Below are 18,743 nucleotides of genomic sequence, written 5' to 3' on the forward strand. Positions count from 1 at the left end.
TGCTCAATGGCGCCCAGGCTGGAGTGCAGTGGCGTGATCTCGGCTCGCTACAACCACCTCCCAGCCGCCTGCCTTGGCCTCCCTAAGTGCCGAGATTGCAGCCTCTGCCTGGCAGCCACCCCGTCTGGGAAGTGAGGAGCGTCTCCGCCTGACTGCCCATCGTCTGGGATGTGAGGAGCCCCTCTGCCTGGCTGCCCAGTCTGGAAAGTGAGGAGCGTCTCTGCCCGGCCGCCATCCCATCTAGGAAGTGAGGAGCGCCTCTTCCCGGCCGCCATCACATCTGGGAAGTGAGGAGCGTCTCTGCCCGGCCGCCCATCGTCTGAGATGTGGGGAGCACCTCTGCCCTGCCGCCCCGTCCGGGATGTGAGGAGTGTCTCTGCCCGGCCGCCCTGTCTGAGAAGTGAGGAGACCCTCTGCCTGGCAACCGCCCCGTCTGAGAAGTGAGGAGCCCCTCCGCCCGGCAGCCACCCCGTCTGAGAAGTGAGGAGCGTCCTCCCTCCTCATCTGGGAGGGAGGTGGGGGGGTCAGCCCCCCTCCCGGCCAGCCGCCCCATCCGGGAGGGAGGTGGGGGGGTCAGCCCCCCGCCCGGCCAGCCGCCCCGTCCGGGAGGGAGGTGGGGGGATCAGCCCCCCGCCCGGCCAGCCGCCCCGTCCGGGAGGGAGGTGGGGGGATCAGCCCCCTGTCCGGCCAGCCGCCCTGTCCAGGAGGTGGGGGGGGGGCGCCTCTGCCCGGCCGCCCCTACTGGGAAGTGAGGAGCCCCTCTGCCCGGCCAGCCGCTCTGTCTGGGAGGGAGGTGGGGGGGTCAGCCCCCAGCCCGGCCAGCCGCCCCGTCCGGGAGGGAGGTGGGGGGGTTAGCCCCCCGCCTGGCCAGCCGCCCCATCCGGGAGGTGAGGGGCGCCTCTGCCCGGCCGCCCCTTCTGGGAAGTGAGGAGCCCCTCTGCCTGGCCAGCCGCCCCGTCCGGGAGGGAGGTGGGGGGGTCAGCCCCCCGCCCGGCCAGCCGCCCCGTCCGGGAGGGAGGTGGGGGGTCAGCCCCCCGCCCGGCCAGCCGCCCCGTCCGGGAGGGAGGTGGGGGGGTCAGCCCCCCGCCCGGCCAGCCGCCCCGTCCGGGAGGTGAGGGGCGCCTCTGCCCGGCCGCCCCTACAGGGAAGTGAGGAGCCCCTCTGCCCGGCCAGCCGCCCCCTCCGGGAGGGAGGTGGGGGGGTCAGCCCCCCCGCCGGGCCAGCCGCCCCGTCGGGGAAGTGAGGGGCACCTCTGCCCGGCCGCCCCTACTGGGAAGTGAGGAGCCCCTCTGCCCGGCCAGCCGCCCCGTCCGGGAGGGAGGTGGGGGGGGGGGTCAGCCCCCCGCCCGGCCAGCCGCCCCGTCCGGGAGGTGAGGGGCGCTTCTGCCCCACCGCCCCTACTGGGAAGTGAGGAGCTCCTCTGCCCGGCCACCACCCCATCTGGGAGGTGTACTCAACAGCTCATTGAGAACGGGCCATGAAGACAATGGCGGTTTTGTGGAATAGAAAGGGGGGAAAGGTGGGGAAAAGATTGAGAAATCGGATGGTTGCTGTGTCTGTGTAGAAAGAGGTAGACATGGGAGACTTTTCATTTTGTTCTGTACTAAGAAAAATTCTTCTGCCTTGGGATCCTGTTGATCTGTGACCTTACCCCCAACCCTGTGCTCTCTGAAACATGTGCTGTATCCACTCAGGGTTGAATGGATTAAGGGCGGTGCAAGATGTGCTTTGTTAAACAGATGCTTGAAGGCAGCATGTTCGTTAAGAGTCATCACCACTCCTTAATCTCAAGTACCCAGGGACACAAACACTGCGGAAGGCCGCAGGGTCCTCTGCCTAGGAAAACCAGAGAACTTTGTTCACTTGTTTATCTGCTGACCTTCCCTCCACTATTGTCCTGTGACCCTGCCAAATCCCCCTCTGCGAGAAACACCCAAGAATGATCAATAAAAAAGAAAAAAAAAAAAAAAACAAACAAACAAAAAAAAAAAACTTAGGCTTGTAATTTTATTTCTTCCATTTCATTTATCTATAAATTTATGGTATTTTACAAAAGTACTGGCTGAGACAAACGGAGATTTTATTTTACTTTTTAAAAAAAGAAGACATTTACAAAAGAGAGGTGAAGCGCTGACAAGTTAAATCACTTGCCCAAGTTCAGAAAGTGATTCATCACCCAGTCATTAAATTAACAAATGTTTATGAAGGGCCTTCTACTCCAGACAGCAAGCTCCATGCTAGAGCTACTGTTCAGAACAAGACCCAGCAGAGCCCTGCCTCTCCGTGTGAGTCCCATTCTCCTCAGCGTCCCAGGAATCGCCCTAGATCGCCTCCCCAGCAGCGCTCCCCGCTGGTTACCCTCCCACAAGCATTCAATCCCAGGAAAACAAGCGCAGTGTGGACAGACCCGGCCCAGTACGCAAATGCCACACAAAAGGACAACGAAAGGAAGAAAAATACCAAGCACAGATTCTAGGGGCCGAGGGCTGAGCCACAACGCACCGCAACTCCGGAAAACTGGGCCCCGGACCTCAGCTCCCCTTCCTAAGCCAGGCTCCGCCCCTATTCCCGACCCCGCCCACCGCGTCGTTGGCGTAATTCCCGCGACTCCCTCTCACCTGCCCGGGCTCCACCTTCTGTAGAAGCTCCGAGTGCCGCTCCAACGCGCTCGCGAAACCGCCTACGCGCGTCTTAGGCTCCTTGGCATTGGAACTACCACTTTCGGATCCACTCTCAGTGCCCACACCCCGAAAGGGCCTGGAGAAGAGAAACACTCGCAGAAAATGGCTCTCGGCAGCCACAGCACGGGTCCGACACAGCGCCGCCATGACTTCTTTACCTCTGACCTTTGACCTCCCCTCCGCAAGCGCGCGGGCCACGGGGCGGAGCTATGAGAGGTCCGCCCCCCGGACGCAGAGCTCTGGAGGCCAACGAGGCGTGTCTTCCTTTCATCTGGGAGTGGCGTGGGGAAGAAGAGACTTAAGCTAAAATTGGTGGGCTAAATAGTTGGAAAGGGGCCTGGTTAAGTTTTGCGTTAGAAGTGCGTTTAACTTGCAGGAATTTCGCCTTCCTGGGCATCCGTTGGACCCCAGTGTACTGTAAATTCTGCTAACGCGACGCTCGTTCTCCCGCTCTGCCGTCCCCCCTACATGGCCGCCAGCACTCGAGTTTGGGGTCTTCACTCAAATATGAGGGTCTCCTTGATTACCCTATTTAGAAGTGGAAGCCCAAATGCAGACTCTCTGGCACCTGTTTTTCTTAGTACCATGTAGCACTTTCTAATATGCCACATATTAAATATTTAATAATATTTAGTGTCTACTCCCAACTTTTTAAACTTTGAAAAGAGGAACTTTGCTGTAGGGTCCCTAGCACCAGGCACAGATTAGGGCTCACCCAACATTTGCCAAACCCTGCATCCAAGTTTGTCCTTTGCCACTTCTGCAGCCAGTCCACTCACGCCACAAAAATAGTTTTTCTGAAATGTTTTGACACCTCTAGATACCTATTATCTAACTTAGGAGTTCAGAAGTTTTGGAATGTCCCTAAGTATTGCACCGCCGTAGGCCCCCACCCTCACTCTGGATTTTCTTTCCCTTTTCTCCTGCAGTGTTAATTCCCAAAATTTACCCACCCTGTTCAAAACAGCCTAACATCATTCTTGAGAAAGTGTTTATTAATTAGTTGTCCGTCTATCTTTGACCCAGCAGTTTAATATTAATCCACAGTTAGTTTTATTTTGGGGGCACACACCTTTCCAGTTCATTTGCAAGTACTTCGAGAGAAAGAATTTTTATGATCACAGACCCTATTTTAAGAATGCCTTGACTATGGGTTTTAAGCTTTTCTGATGCTCTCTAATGGTACAGATAGTGTTAAGAACACGAAGTGCACTGATCTCAGAATGGTGCACAATTGTATGAATCACATAAAATTATTACTAGCTAACTGTATGGTAGTCCTTACAAATTCATTAAGGGGCCTACAATAAATTCTCCAGGTGAGTTCTCCCTCTTGGCAGTTAAAACTGTTTATCTCCCGAGACTATTAATGGACTCTTGCCTAGAACAGTTTTGCATTATTTCCTACGGATGGTGCTACTTCCACTTTTTTTCAGGAGAAAGTGTGGTAAATTGTAAAGAGCATGGCCAGTGGTCTTCAAGAACCCTCAGTCTGACTGGGCAGGGCGGCTTACACTTGTAATCCCAGCACTTTGTGAGGTTGAGGAGGGAGGATTGCTTGAGATTAGGAGTCCGAGACCAGCTTGGGCCATAGCAAGAACCAGTCTCTACCAAAAAATAGAAAAATCAGCCTGGTGCAGTGGTGCATGCCTGTAGTCCCGGCTACTTGGGAGGCTGATGGAGGAGGATCACTTGAGCCCAGGAGTTTGAGGCTGCAGTGAGCTATGTTCCTGCCACTTCACTCCAGCATGGGTGAAAAGTGCAAAACTCAAGTATCTGTAAAAACACACCCCTGGCGTGGTGGCTCACACCTGTAATCCCAGCACTTTGGGAGGCCAAGGAGGGCAGATCACCTGAAGTCAGGAGTTCGAGATCAGCCTGGCCAACATGGTGAAACCCTGTCTCTACTAAAAATACAAAAATTAGCTGGGCGTGATGACACGTGGCTGTAATCCCATCTACTCAGGAGGCTGAGGCAGGAGAATCACTTGAACCCAGGAGGTGGAGGTTGCAGTGAGCCAAGATCACACCACTGTTCTCCAGCCTGGGTGACAAAGCGAGACTCCAGCTCAAAAAAAAAAAAAATAAGAGTAAGTTTGTATCAAATGACTTCAAATTTGGCCTTAGTTCTGTCTTTGGTAGAGGATCAGAAGCATCAAATGAGAGGGACTGTAAAGAACTGAACAAGTCAATAGGGGGATGTCCACATAACTTTCTCCTTGCCTATACAAGTGCCAAGAGTAGCATCCTCTGTAATAGTGATGTTTTCACATAGGCCATCTTAAGGATTCTGATCCTGCTGTAACCACTCCTTGCTTTATTAAATATAGGCCTGGCTGGGCAGCAGTGCACACCTTTAGTCTCAGCTACTCGGGAAGCTGAGGCGGGAACATCGCTTGAGCCCAGAAGTTTAGGGCCAGCCTGGGCAACACAGTGAGACACCCACCTCAAAAAAGCCAAGGAAAGTGAACAGAAAATAGTTTCATTCTACTGCTAAGTTCAAGTCTAATACTTTACAGCTACTGGCTATGGTCTTATCTATAAAATGGTGACACTGCCACATGCCTGAGTAAAGAGTTAAAGGTGATGAGTGTAAGATGCCTGGGCACTTAATGAATAGTAGCTATTGCGGCTAGGTGGAGGTGACCATGAGTTTACTAGAAATTCATGCCTCAACCATGTGTGCAAACCTAGAAGAAAGGATAGTGTCACAAAATTCTTAGGATGTCGCTTCACCAGCTGGAAACTTCCATGGCCTGCAGCGCCTCTGCTGGAGTTTTGCTCATGCCTGCTGGGCTCATTCTGCCCACTCTGCCCAGTAGGCTGCGCTCATCTTGTGCTGCTGGCCCAGATCCCACACCTGCCAAGGGTGAGCCAGGCATGGGCTGGTGAGGGGTGCGTGAGCAAGTGAGTGCAGGTTCCAGCCACTGCGCCCAGCCAGGCACACCAGCTGCTGCAGCAGGGTGAGCAGCTACAGGCACCGGCTCTGTGCAAGGCTGCAGCTGGACCAGATGGACCACAACCAGCTTCTGCTGCAGGCACCAGTGTCTGGGCAAGGGAAACGTGGTAAAACCCAAAAGCTCAGAGATGCCAGCAACCTCAGAGTCCCAAAGAGGGTGTTACAGCATGTCACAGCCCTGGCTTGGGGAACCCCAAGGTGTGGGCTCCCAGAAGGGCTCAACTCTTCTCGTTGCCTGCAGCGTGACCGGCGGGGCGGGGAGGGGGGTTGGGGGGGGACATTGTTGGGGGGTTGTTTCAGCCCGTTTGTGTTACAGCTCTTTCAGTCCCACCACCCCACTCCAGCCCATGGCTCCTCAGCTGGCCTGGCTCTGCTGCTGCCTCCTGTCATGTGGGGCAGCTGTCTGGTGCCGGTGAAAGGTGGGAAGGCTATAATGTTATAGCAGCTCTGGCTCAGGGAATCCCAAGGTCTGGGTCCCCAGAAGGGTCACCACTCTTCTCTCCTGCAGTCTGGGAGCGTGTCACCGCCCCAGCTTGGCAAGCCAGCCAGGAACATGTTACAGTTCCTTTTGCTCCCGCTGTTCAGCAGGTCCTGAGTTCTTGTCCTGTGTCCAGGAAGAATGAAGTTACATGGACAACCGTAGGGTGAGCAAGGCAGAGAGGAGCTTTATTGAGTGACAGAACAGCACTCAGGAGACCCAAAGTGGTCCTTTCTGCAGGCAGGTTGTCCTGATGAGTGTTGAGTCTGGCTGAGTGTGGGGTTTTTATGTGCTCAGAATGGAGGAAGGGTGGGCCTGGAAAAAACACCATCCGATTGGCCGAAATGCATTAATAGAGTTCTCGCTCTGGGTTGTGGGCTCTACCTAAAACTGGCAGCCTGGCCCCCAGGCTTCAGGCTGTCCCTGGCTTGAGGGTGGGGTTTCAACAGGGACCCACCCCTTCCCTCCTAGGAACCTGCCTCCTGCCACCATCAACATGCCATCCAGAGCACCCAGGCTGTCCACACCAAGCTACCCTCAGCCCCTGGCCACCCTCCCATGCTCACTGGTGCCCATAGTTGGGAGGGGGCCGAGGCAGCAGGAACCTGACATGTCAGCACCACCCTGAGGATGCACACACCTGGCCAGGTTGTGACAGCACCCAAGCTCAGCCACAACTTTGCTCCGAACTGGAGCAGGCACTTCCAGGCCTGCATGGGCAGGGGACTTTCCAGGCCCCCGAGAGCACACAGATTCCTGGATCTGGAGCTACAGCTGGGTGGCTGCAGCTGCACCCAGGAGCACAAGCTCCTGCCCTGCCAACATGGTAAGGCAGGGCTCCTGCTGGGATCACCTATTGCCGGCCCCTGCCACTTCTGCAGAGCCTGCAACCCCCAGCCGTGCTTCCCTTGCTGCAGCTGGTGTCCTTGCAGCAGCTGCTCAAGGAGGGCCACCACCATCAACAAGTCTGGAGATACCGGTTGGGAAGCTATTAGTATCACTCTAAAAATAGTCATTTCACCCATAGAAATGGATAAGATCATTAAGGGGATCATGTAGAAGATAACAACAGATAGACAATAGCATTTAGGAGCTGGAAGAATTCTAATACTAAAAAATAGTCAAAATGGAAAATAAGAACAGAGAATCAATTCTAGAAACCAAGGAGAAACTTTAAAGCATGCTGGAGAGTGGTAAAGTGAAAGATCACGTCCATTTACAAATATTCAAACAAAACTGTATTTGGCTTTTTCTATATGACAGAAGAACCACAAAATTAATAAAATAAACTACCAACCAACCTCAGTAACATCAAAATTACATGAGAGCTGGCAAGAATTTTAGTTGCCAAATAGCATTTATTTGAGTACAAAATCCTGGCAGGCGAAAGCACTTGCAGACCCTACTCTCTGAGAACTTACAAACAAAAAGTGAAAAGCTCTTAGTTCATTTTGAGTCAGAACAATAAGGAAATTATGAAATCTAAGATGTGCAGGTTTACTTAAAAGCGATAATGGTTTATATTAACTGTGGCCCACACAGGGTCTCTCTAATCTAATGAAAACAGGACAGTCACTGAAAATAAGGACTAATCAATGGCCAAATGTTTCTTCACTATGGGCAAAAATGTGATTTCTTCATCTGGGCTTTAAGAGCTATAAATAAAACACATGGCCGGGTGCATGCCTATAGTCCTAGCTATTTGGGAAGCTAAGGCAGTAGGATTCCTTTACCCCAGGAGTTGGAGGTCAGCCAACTCTAAACAAACAAAAACATCATTCTGACAAATGACCTTAATGTAGGATATCTTTGGGCACATCTTCAGCAAGCAGTCATTTAATAAATGCCTTCTGATAGGCAGAATGTAGCTGCTCATGGCTCTTTAAGTATCATATCCAGAATATGAAGGGTTTGGAAAGAAGTTGCATAATGGACTTGCCCCTTTCCTCAATGGGCAGGTAATGTATACAAAAGAACCCATACCCAAATTATAGCATTTTTATTTTCCAATACTATACAAAAAATAGACTGTGCATATCTTAACAGATCCAGATCCAAATTAAATACTTTTTTTCTATTTCAAACTATTCTAAGTTGCTAAGGTGATAATCCAGTTTTGAGCTCTACTCTCTTCCACTGACTACTTGGCTCTCATAAGCATAAGAATTCTTGCCCTATTTCCCACAAACTCCATAAATTGACATTTCTTTTTGTAAGAAGGGGATATTTTCTTCTACACTTGAGTCCTTACATCTGTGAGATTTCGTAAGTATCTGAGATTTCACACTCTTGCTATTTTCTTAGTGTCAAACACAAGAGGAACCAGGAACTGTTTCTGGCATTTCTACTAATTACTATGTTTCTCATTCTTTAAATATCTGTGAATTCATAATATTGAATCTGCCACAAAAACCATTTTGAATATTTCTAAATTCATGTTTTTTTCTAAATCCATCCTCACTCTTTTTAATACTTCTTTCAAGGGGCAGAGTACTTTACAGTAGATTACTTTGTTTCTTAGATTAAGTATAGGTAGATGTCTAGAAAAGTGATTCTCCATTATTTTCTTTCACAGCCACCCCCAATACCCACCTTCATCCACTCACCCCCCTTGCCACCCCCATTTCTATCACTTTTCCCTTTTTGGGCAGAAAAGAGACTTGAGGGTATTTCACTCATCTAAAGAAATTGCCACTTTACTCCATTTTGCCTTGTTGAAAAGTTAGTAGCAGGGCAGGATGCTCAAGAAACAATGTGATCAAAAGAATATGTTTGAATTTTAAGAAGTAGACTAGTTCATAGAAAAAATAATTTAACAGTTGAGTAAGCACAATATTTCTATAGAAAGACAGACTTCTACAGATCCACTCCTCTGAGAAAAAGCTTCAACAGCCTGTGCCTTAAAGCCCTTATTTAGAATATGTTAATATGATACCATTAAGCAATAATTTAAGGATGGTTAAAAAAAATTTTTTTTTTTAAGCATAGACTCCAGTTGATTCTGTAATACAACAAGCTGTTTCCAGACCACTGGTCTCATAATAAATATTGAGACCTATACTACTGATAGATGGAATTTATTAAGCTTTTCACATGTGATAGCACATAGTTTTAATTGCATCCAAAGTACTAACAAAAACTCTAGCAATCAAGAATGGCAGTATGTTATTTTATAACAATCAACACCTGTGGCTTTTAAAATTTGGTTTTCATAAGATAATTTATACTGAAGTAAATCTAGCCATGCTTTTAAAAAATGCTTTAGGTCACTCCAAGCTTGGCAGTTAACATTTGGCATAAACAATAATAAAACAATCACAACTTAATAAATAACAAATACAACATTGTAGGCCATAATCATATACAGTATAAGGAAAAGGTGGTAGTGTTGAGTAAGCAGTTATTAGAATAGAATACCTTGGCCTCTATGCAAATATGTCTAGACACTTTGATTCACTCAGCCCTGACACTCAGTTTTCAAAGTAGGAGACAGGTTCTACAGTATCATTTTACAATTTCCAACACATTGAAAACAAGTAGAAAATGATGAGTTGATTTTTATTAATGCATTACATCCTCAAGAGTTATCACCAACCCCTCAGTATAAAAAATTTTCAAGTTATATTAGTCATATAACTTGGTGTGCTTATTTTAAATAGTGCTAAATGGATTAAATGAAGACAACAATGGTTCCCCTAATGTGACTGATATTGTCATTTTTACCAGCTTCTAGATCTAAACTTTCAGGCTTTTGAACTGAACATTGATGACAGTGTTCATAGTTCAACCTACTGATCATACAGTGTGCTTGATTCAGAATGTTATTTTGTAGAAATTAAAATTTTAACCTGGTGAAAAATAAGTTGATATAAGTGGTATAATAAACAATACACTGAAATGGTTACTGTCACAAACGGTGCTAAATAATGATATAGGAGGTTCCACTCTCAAGTCACCTAGAAGTTTGATTACATATTGTTACTTACAAAACTATAATAAATTGGATGCACAGCTGTTTACTTCAGTCTGGTGTCTTCAACCAAAATATGTACCTTATACCAAAACAATGCTTATTCCAAAATATTTTTTGTCGCTAGTAGTTCTTTCCTTGGAGGTAAAGAAAATACACCCAAACTTTTAATTACCAGGATTCAGAATATTTAAGAGAACAATTTTAGTTAAGAATCGAATATACAGAGATTCAAAGAGGGGAAAAAAAGGAAATATTATAGAAGACAAAGGTCAAACTGGCATTCCAGATCTGGAGCAATTTTGTAAAGCAGGAAAACAACTATGACAATCTGTAGCTTCTTAGATCATTATAGTGAATGTCCCCATTTACTGTAAGTGTTTTTATAATGGTGTTTCCTAAATAAAGGAACATAAATGTACACTAAAGGGTGTTTCCCAAGAATAGAGGTGAAGATATTTTCATTTTGTTTAACCCACAAACTATTTGGTCAAAGGAATATGTAAAGCTAAATAAAAGCACATCTGGTAGAAATTCATGGCAATGCATGTTGACAAGATGTGCTTGGACCTCGCTTGCAGCATCTGGCAGTGGGTAGCAGAACAAAGGTAGGAATCTCACAGGCTCTCCTGTGTCTGTTCTGGAAGAGGCTCCGTGGTGGTGGCACTAGCATTTGCAGCCGAATTCAAGACTTCTCCAAAATCACCACCAGCAGGCTTGGTTCCCCCTACTTTAGACTTAAAAAAAAGTTCAAAAAAGGGAAAGACATTATGAAACATAAAACTAGCTGATTCTGCATAAAGTAACTCTAATTTACTTTCAAGAACAAATACATCAGCAACCTTATAGCTCAGTGATTATTATATATATATATGGAATTTAGTATTGTTGCAATGTTCAGTGTGGTTTTATAGTAAAACTCATGCATTCTCCCTTGCTGAAATATTCAGATTGGTAAATTCTACCCCTTCTCCTTTCCCCCTGCTCCTTGTTCTTCACAGGAAGTCTGTCTAGAAAACTTTGTAAGGTCTATTATTTTAAAGTACCTAGTGAACTGTCTGTCTCTACACTTGCATAACATTTTGTATTGCATCGAATTGCTCATTTAGCTACACTCATTCAAGAAATATTGAATACAACATGGGAAAGAAATATATGTTTTTTTCTCAGTTACAGTATAAGCTTTCTAACCCTTTAATACTTAAAGTGTGGTTCAAGGACCTACAGACTCAACATTACCTGGGAGCTTATTAGAAATGCAGGATCTCAGATATCCTTTCTACCCCACCCAACTCCAGCTACAGAATTGAAATCAACACTTGAACAAAATCCCTGAGTCGTTCATGTGCACATTATAGTTTGTGAAGCACTACTCCAACCTATCTGGCCTGAAATTTTGCCAATAAGCATTTATTTCAATATATCTGCCTTGCATTTGTATAATACTTTTTCAAAACCCTTACACATGTCACTTTATCCTTTTCAATGCTAATCTGTATATGCTCTCTCATTACACTGTCCAACAGGACAGCTAACAGTAAGAAAACAGTCAGTGACCATGGATGCAAGAAGCTTATAGTGGGTTTGAACTTGACCTTGCTCTTAGCTCAATCTTAATTGAGTGGTCACAGACCCCTTATTTTCACTCTCATTCTTTTTGATCTACCATCCAAATTGTTTGGGAAATGCGAATAATGTGTGTTCATTGTTTATTAAATTTATTAAAACACATTCCTTAATTATAGTATCAAATCTCCTTGCAGTTCAACATGTCTAAAACTGAACTCCTTCCCCCCACAACTAGCCCCTTCTCTATTCTTTTTTAACACTTTATATGGCAGTAGCACCTACCTAGCTGCCCCAGCCTGACACCTGGGGTTGTCCTTGATTCTTATCCAACTTGTTCTACATCCAATCAATCCTTTTTTTTTTTCCGTGTCATTTCTCACTTCTAAATAGCTCTAGACTTGGTCCCATTGCACTAACTTAATTCACTCTCCATCATCTTTGGCTTGGAGTACAACTCCGTCCTTCCATCTAATCTGCCTGTCTCCAATCATTCTCCCCTTTGATGTGCAGGGCAGCCACTGATCTCTCTAACATTTACAGAAGAATGCACCACTTGGGTTGTTTAAAACCCTTCAATGGCTTCCCATTGCCCCAAGTTCAAACTCTGCAATGTGGCCTACACATCTCTCTAGCTTCACCTCCTGCTCAATATCCTACAGCACAGTGAAGTTCTTGGTGGTCCTCAAAAGGGCCCTCAAACTTCAAACATTCCCTTCAACCTAAAATCCTCAATGGACATTACTGAGTCCTCTAAGAGGTCTTCTCTGACCTTCCCTTCCACCAAGCCAGGTGAACTTTCTGCCACTTGTCCTCATCACATCCTCAGCTTTTCACGTCAGAACCCTTACCTCACTTTAGTTTCATTGGCCATTTAATTGTCTAGACATCTTGCAGAAGGGGTCCATGTCTCTCTTGCTCACTGTGGTAACTCTGGTGCCTAATACTGATTGACTGGCACATGGCAAATGCTCAGTAATCACAGATGAATGAATCAACCCAAAATCTAAATGGACCTCATGTTTAATTAAATATAAATGTATTTTAACAAAATTATATCCCCAGCATGTAATTTTACAGCTTCCTTAGGATACTTGGGGTATCTGTTTAATACACTATGCTTTTTTTTTTTTTTTTTTTTTTTTTTTTGAGACAGGGTCTGGCTCTGTCACCCAGGCTGGAGTGCAGTGGCATAATTGCTGCTCACTCTGCCTCCCAGGCTCAAGCGATCTTCCTACCTCAGCCTCCCGAGTAGGTGGGACTACAGGTGTATGCCAACACATCAGCTAATTTTTCTATCGTTTTTGTTAGAGACAGGGTTTTGCCATGTTTCCCAGGCTGGTCTCAAATTCCTGGACTCAAGTGATCTGCCTGCCTTGGCCTCACAAAGTGCTGGAATTACAGGTGTGAGCCACTGCGCCCAGCCAACATATTGTATGTTTTTAAATTACACTTTTTAATCTGAATGGTGCCTAGTCATATTTTAAAGCAGATTTCATTACAATTTATAGAATCTAAATATATTCAGGAGAGTATATAGTGAATGACCTGGAAGTTTCTCATGTCCAATGTCAAAAACACATAAGATTCCTGGTTTTCCAATTTGCCATTTCAAAAATTAACGCTTGGGGCAGATTTCAAGGAAAGGCTATAACAGTCCTAACAATATTGAGAACTGAATTTTAGTAATCCTTGACTTCCTGCAACTACAGTTTGCTTTCAAATACATGACTTGGCACTAAGAAAAATAAAGCAGGTCTCTTGAAATGACATAGAAGAATGACTCTTATATATATTTTTACTCATCAGATGCATATTGAGCAATGTGCCAAGAACTGTTCTAAGCCTTTGAGAAGTATCAGTGACCAAAAAGAACAGGTCCCTGCATTTATGGCTCACAAAGCACCCTGCTAGTGAGGGCTGAATGAATAAGCTGTAGGACTGTGTGTGTACAGTGTAACTCCTCTTCTGAAAAAACATTCATATGTCTGCATACAAACAGAAAAGGTATGTACTAATGTTTGTATGTTCAAGAAAAAAATGATCCAAACATCACACACCAAGGCCTGTCGAGGGGGGGATGGTAGGGGAGGGATAGCATTAGGAGAAATACCTAATGTAGATGACAGGTTGATGGGTGCAGTAAACCACTGTGGCACGTGTATACCTATGTAACAAACCTGCACATTCTGCACATGTATCCCAGAACTTAAAAGTATAATAAAAAAATTAAATTAAAAAAAGATCCAGATCACTGTAGAGTGTTTTATTTCAATAAATGTACCCTGCTTTTAAAGATGCATTTCGTGACTCAAAGTTCTGAAAGACTAAACTGAATATTAGTTTTTAAACTGACTGATATAAAAACATTTAAGATACTAGTTTTAATCCTTAAAATATATCCCCTATAATTATCAGAGTTAGGAAGTAATGAAAATATGGGTTTTATACAAACTCCGTAGAGAGGGTCGAGGAATAGATGGGAACTAGACAACTTTTGAGGTTGCCTGTGATCCTTAGAGTTGATGATTTTATAGCTTTGAATATAATCTCAAAGATAATATAATTTACAAATCAATAAAGCTCATTATTATGGGGAAATGTTCACCTCCACTAAAATCAAAGAAATCAAAAAATAAAAACAGTGAATCATAAACGATCATCATGGCATCATTATAATAATAAAAATGTCTAACAATTGAGGACTGAACAAATAACATCCATTATAAGGTAATACAGGCCAGGCATGGTGGCTCACACCTGTAATCCCAGCACTTTGGGAGGCCGAGGCGGGCGGATCACGAGGTCAGGAGATCGAGACCATCCTGGCTGACAGAGTGAAACCCCATCTCTACTAAAAATACAAAAAATTAGCCAGGTGTGGTGGCATGCCCCTGTAGTCCCAGCTACTCGGGAGGCTGAGGCAGGAGAATCGCTTGAACCCAGGAAGTGGAGGTTGCAGTGAGCCAAGATCACGCCACTGCACTCCAGCCTGGGCAACAGAGCAAGACTCCATCTAAAAAAAAAAAAAAAGTAATATACAAGCAGCCATTGCACATAATATTGAAAGAGAATACTTACTGATACAGGAAAATGATTATGATGTATGGCTACTTCTTTTTTAAAGCGTAACAGCATAACAGCACATACATATATCACTGTCTGAATGGTAGGACCAATTTTTTGTTTTCTTTCTTGTGCTTCCTATATTCTTGTTAATTGTTGACAAGAAAGTTATATTAAATTTTGTCCACCTACAAAGGTACTTGAAATGAATAAAGCAAAAAGCAGCACAAATTTCTAAAGTGCCATTTCTTTGTAAATTGTACATTTCCTTTCAGCATGTGGCATGCTGCCACGCTACAGCATACACTAAAAAGATACTGAGTACATAACACCTTAAATGTCCACTAGTAACATAAGGAGTAAAGTTCTTTACATTCTTTAGATATTTTTAGAAAGAAATATTAATGTCAATGATTTTCCCACAGCAAAGTTAATTAAGACACCAGGCAATGTATCAAAAAGACCTTGTTCATCTCTCTACTTGCCTTTAAGTTTTCGACCTTTTCTTCAAATGATTTAAAAGTTGGGGAGTTTCTATGGAGAGAAAAGAAAAACAAATAGTAAATACAAATACTGAAAAAAAAATCCAACTAGTTTGAAAATATAATTGATTCCTCTTCAACATTATTCTCAATCAGCAAAAGAACAGATATAATTATCTGTATCATATATGTGCAGGTACATACAATTATTTATAATGTAAGATTTTCAATTTCTGATCTAATATTTTAAGAGTATGCATTTGATTCCATGAACAGGGCCAGTCTCAGACATAAGTAATATAGATATGGTCAAGTACATGTGTAAGGAGAGGTAACGAAGCCGGGTAAAATAGCAATTCTGTCACTTCCCCAACCAACTTGTCATGGTACAAGAAAATGCCACCATTAGATCAGTTTAATTTTGGTTAAGGTACTACGCTCTAAAATCCCTATTTTGATTCACATCTTCCCTGGCAGAATTTCTACATGAACACACATCACCCAAGTGGGACAAGCTTATGAGGTTCAATATCAGGGAGCAGCATAATAGACTGGGAAAGCAGGGACCAAAAAGAAGAGGGAGAAGCATAGAAACGGCTTTGCCTACTTCACAACTCTGTCCCAAAGGATGAGGAGAGCACGCTGAGCCCACAGGACATTCATTCATCCATGTTACATTCACATCTATCCATATTAATTAAGGAGGATCATAGCGCCTTTGTCTCTCACAAAGGCGCTTTGGAAACAGGGTTTCCAATGCTGTTATCCTATCCAACTGACCTTGAATATCCTTCCTACTACCAAGATGAAAAATGCAAAGAAAGGAAAAGGGGTTTCTTCCTTCCCACGGTGGTGATGGCAGAACAGTTAAGCCAACAGCTCTCAAAGTGTGGGCCCCAGACCAGCTGCTGCTGCAGCTATCAGGAAGTCATAAGCAATGCCAATTTTCAGGTCCCACCCCAACTCTACAGGATCAGAGGCTCTAGAGGTGGGGCCCAGCAAGCAGCGGTTTCACAAGCACTCCAAGTGATTTTGATGGACACTTAAGTTTAAGCCAAGCACAGATTGTTAAAAATCCTCTACCTCTCTAGAGAGGTTAGGTGAGGTAATATCACTTGCAAGTGCTAATGAAAGCAGATAGTATAATTAAATCATAGTTGGCTCCAAATGTCACAGTGGGATGGGGGAAGTGAAAATGGGAAGGATGAAGAAAAGGAGAATGTAACTAAAGCGAATGCAGACAGAGGTGGCGGGACAAAAGAAGGTTTGTTAACAAGTAGTGCTCACTTTGTGAACAGATTTCAGACAGGAAACAAAGGTTTTACAAAATAAAATAGAAATAATTTTTTTAAAAACAAAATCAAAACATTTAACAGATCTCTTGCACCCATCCCAACATCAGAGGAAGTGTAGCTGAAAACTGATAGAGTGTTAAACACACAGCTTGTTTCAAGGGGAATTCTAGTTCCCTAATTCAGAACAGTTCAAGTTAAACATCTAAATAAAGAAAAATAAAGCATAAGACCAACTACATTTCATAAAAATATACTTTACCTCATAGCAGGCATGCTAATTGAATGCTGAATGGAACGTATACTAAGAGGCAGCATTAAAAAGAGATAGAAATAAGGTTAGTATAGTGGTGCTTCGACATTATTAAAAGCTGACAAAACTTAGCTTCCCAGGAGCTTTATTCTTTTGGCGCCATGAAGAATTACCTACTTTTTGAGGTGGAGGGGATCAAAGTTATTCCAACATAATTTACTTTTATTCAGGAGCCAATTAATTCCCAGGAGTTACTAGAGCTAACAATACCACCTTGCATTTTTATAGCACTTTGAAAACTAAAGTGCTTTCACCTGGAGCTGTAAGGCATATAGGCGTTAAATGAGTTACCGTAGGTCACAGCAGAATCAAGAATAGAACTTGGGTCTAATTCAGTGTTTATCGCCTCCCCTCAAAAATGAAGCATGCACACACACACATACACACATACACACACAAGCAAGGCCAGGGAAGGGCTCTTAGTAAGACAAGGAGGCAACTGCCCACTCAAGGACAATGCAGTTCACTGACCACTCAGGTTCAAGGTTATCTACTCTTAGCCATCTCCCATAAAGACCACCTCACGAGATAAGAGTGCCTTCATTCCTAGGCTCGTAAAATGATTGTATTCTGCTAATATTGTTACTATGCTTATAATAGTTTGACCACTGGCACGACTTTGGTAAATAAACTTTCCTTTGGGTAAAGTGTATAGGTTCAAGGTATTAATTCTCAGTTATATTTAAATATTTTGTGTGCTCATGATTTCCTTTTCTTAAAGACTCATTTGGTACAAATGATAACGTGTCTTCAATGTAGGTCCTCAAATCTAATTTTGCATTAATATCTGATAACATGGAGAATGACTGTGATACATGTCAAATATGCTGGCAATCTGTGTAATCAAGATTATCAATGAAATATTTAAACATCTCTGTACTTGATGTCTTACGTAACAGGAAAAGATGCATGTAACTCAGTATTCTCTCTCTCCTACAATGGTGGTCAATACCTAGGGTATAAGACTATAATAATCTATTCTGGGAGGAATTTGATAATTCTTTTCCTACTTTGGATCTATCAAAGTGTGCTGGTCCCAATCTCTAAATTTACAACACCAGAACTCTAAGTATCACCTGTTCTTCCTCAGACCCTTCTGCTGAAGCTGCCTGGAATAGTCACATTGCCACAAACCACCTTCTACCATAACTGATATGATAGGTGGATCAGTGGAGCACCACCCACCACCACTAACCTCCCAGTGGCCTACAAATTGTTTGGAATGTATGAAAAATGAAGGAGTGAAGACAATTAAGACTCTTATCCTAGCATATTGTAATTAGGACACTAAGCTGCTGGACACTTAGATGTTGAAGAGGATCTGGTGGGACCAGGTGAAAGCTGACAGAACGCAGAGGAAACCAGTTCCCGAAGAAAGAATCGAATATAAGCACAGAGAGAGGTAGAGCAAATGAGGTCAGGAGAGGTGATCATGCAGGGAATCCAGCAGGACGGAAGAGGAATAGGTTTCTTGGTTTCAATAATAGAAGCTACTTCAATTTCCCAGTTGATGGAGCTGGTTTGGGTGGAGCCTGGCCTTGCTTCCTTTTCTCTCCTTGAATTACAAAAAAACTTTGTATTTGTGCAACACATTCTTCTTTTTAGGTGAGCTAAAAGTTACACAGCTTTCTGTTCCTAATAATCAAAACTCTTCATTAGGACATTCATTTTGGCAGAAATCGCTGAAAAAGAAGGTAATGGCCAAATATGTGATAAATTCCTTGTCCCGGGGACCCACACATTGAATTTGGTATTATCAACAAAATGTGGAAACAGGTGGATAAGTAAGTGCAAATTTCAGAATTTCACAGCTAATTCTAGTCACTGTCCCTAAGAACCCATGTAAAATATCACTTCCTCCAGCAGTGGATCGGTTGGGCTCTATACCACTTTACCTAGCACGTACCTACTAAATATGTTTCAGTGGTAATATATG

General features: G+C 44.1%; 1 protein-coding gene across 4 annotated transcripts in view; it reads right to left on the reverse strand.

Moving 5' to 3' along the window:
* Window positions 1–18,743, reverse strand: part of TPD52 (tumor protein D52) — a 257,001-nt gene that overhangs the window by 113,506 nt on the left and 124,752 nt on the right. For 2 of the 4 annotated variants that reach the window (XM_057303033.2, XM_003831277.8), the window contains 3 exons: window positions 16,757–16,798; window positions 15,206–15,254; window positions 8,101–10,825 (listed from right to left, as the gene is read on the reverse strand). In XM_057303033.2, the coding sequence (XP_057159016.1) occupies window positions 10,706–10,825; window positions 15,206–15,254; window positions 16,757–16,798 (211 nt within the window). In that variant the 3' untranslated portion in view covers window positions 8,101–10,705. Of the gene's footprint in view, window positions 1–2,618; window positions 10,826–15,205; window positions 15,255–16,756; window positions 16,799–18,743 lie in introns of those variants that run through there. The other 2 variants (XM_003831276.5, XM_003831281.6) reach the window with 2 other exon arrangements.

Source organism: Pan paniscus, chromosome 7 (assembly GCF_029289425.2).
Source record: "Pan paniscus chromosome 7, NHGRI_mPanPan1-v2.0_pri, whole genome shotgun sequence".
Lineage (NCBI taxonomy): Eukaryota > Metazoa > Chordata > Mammalia > Primates > Hominidae > Pan > Pan paniscus.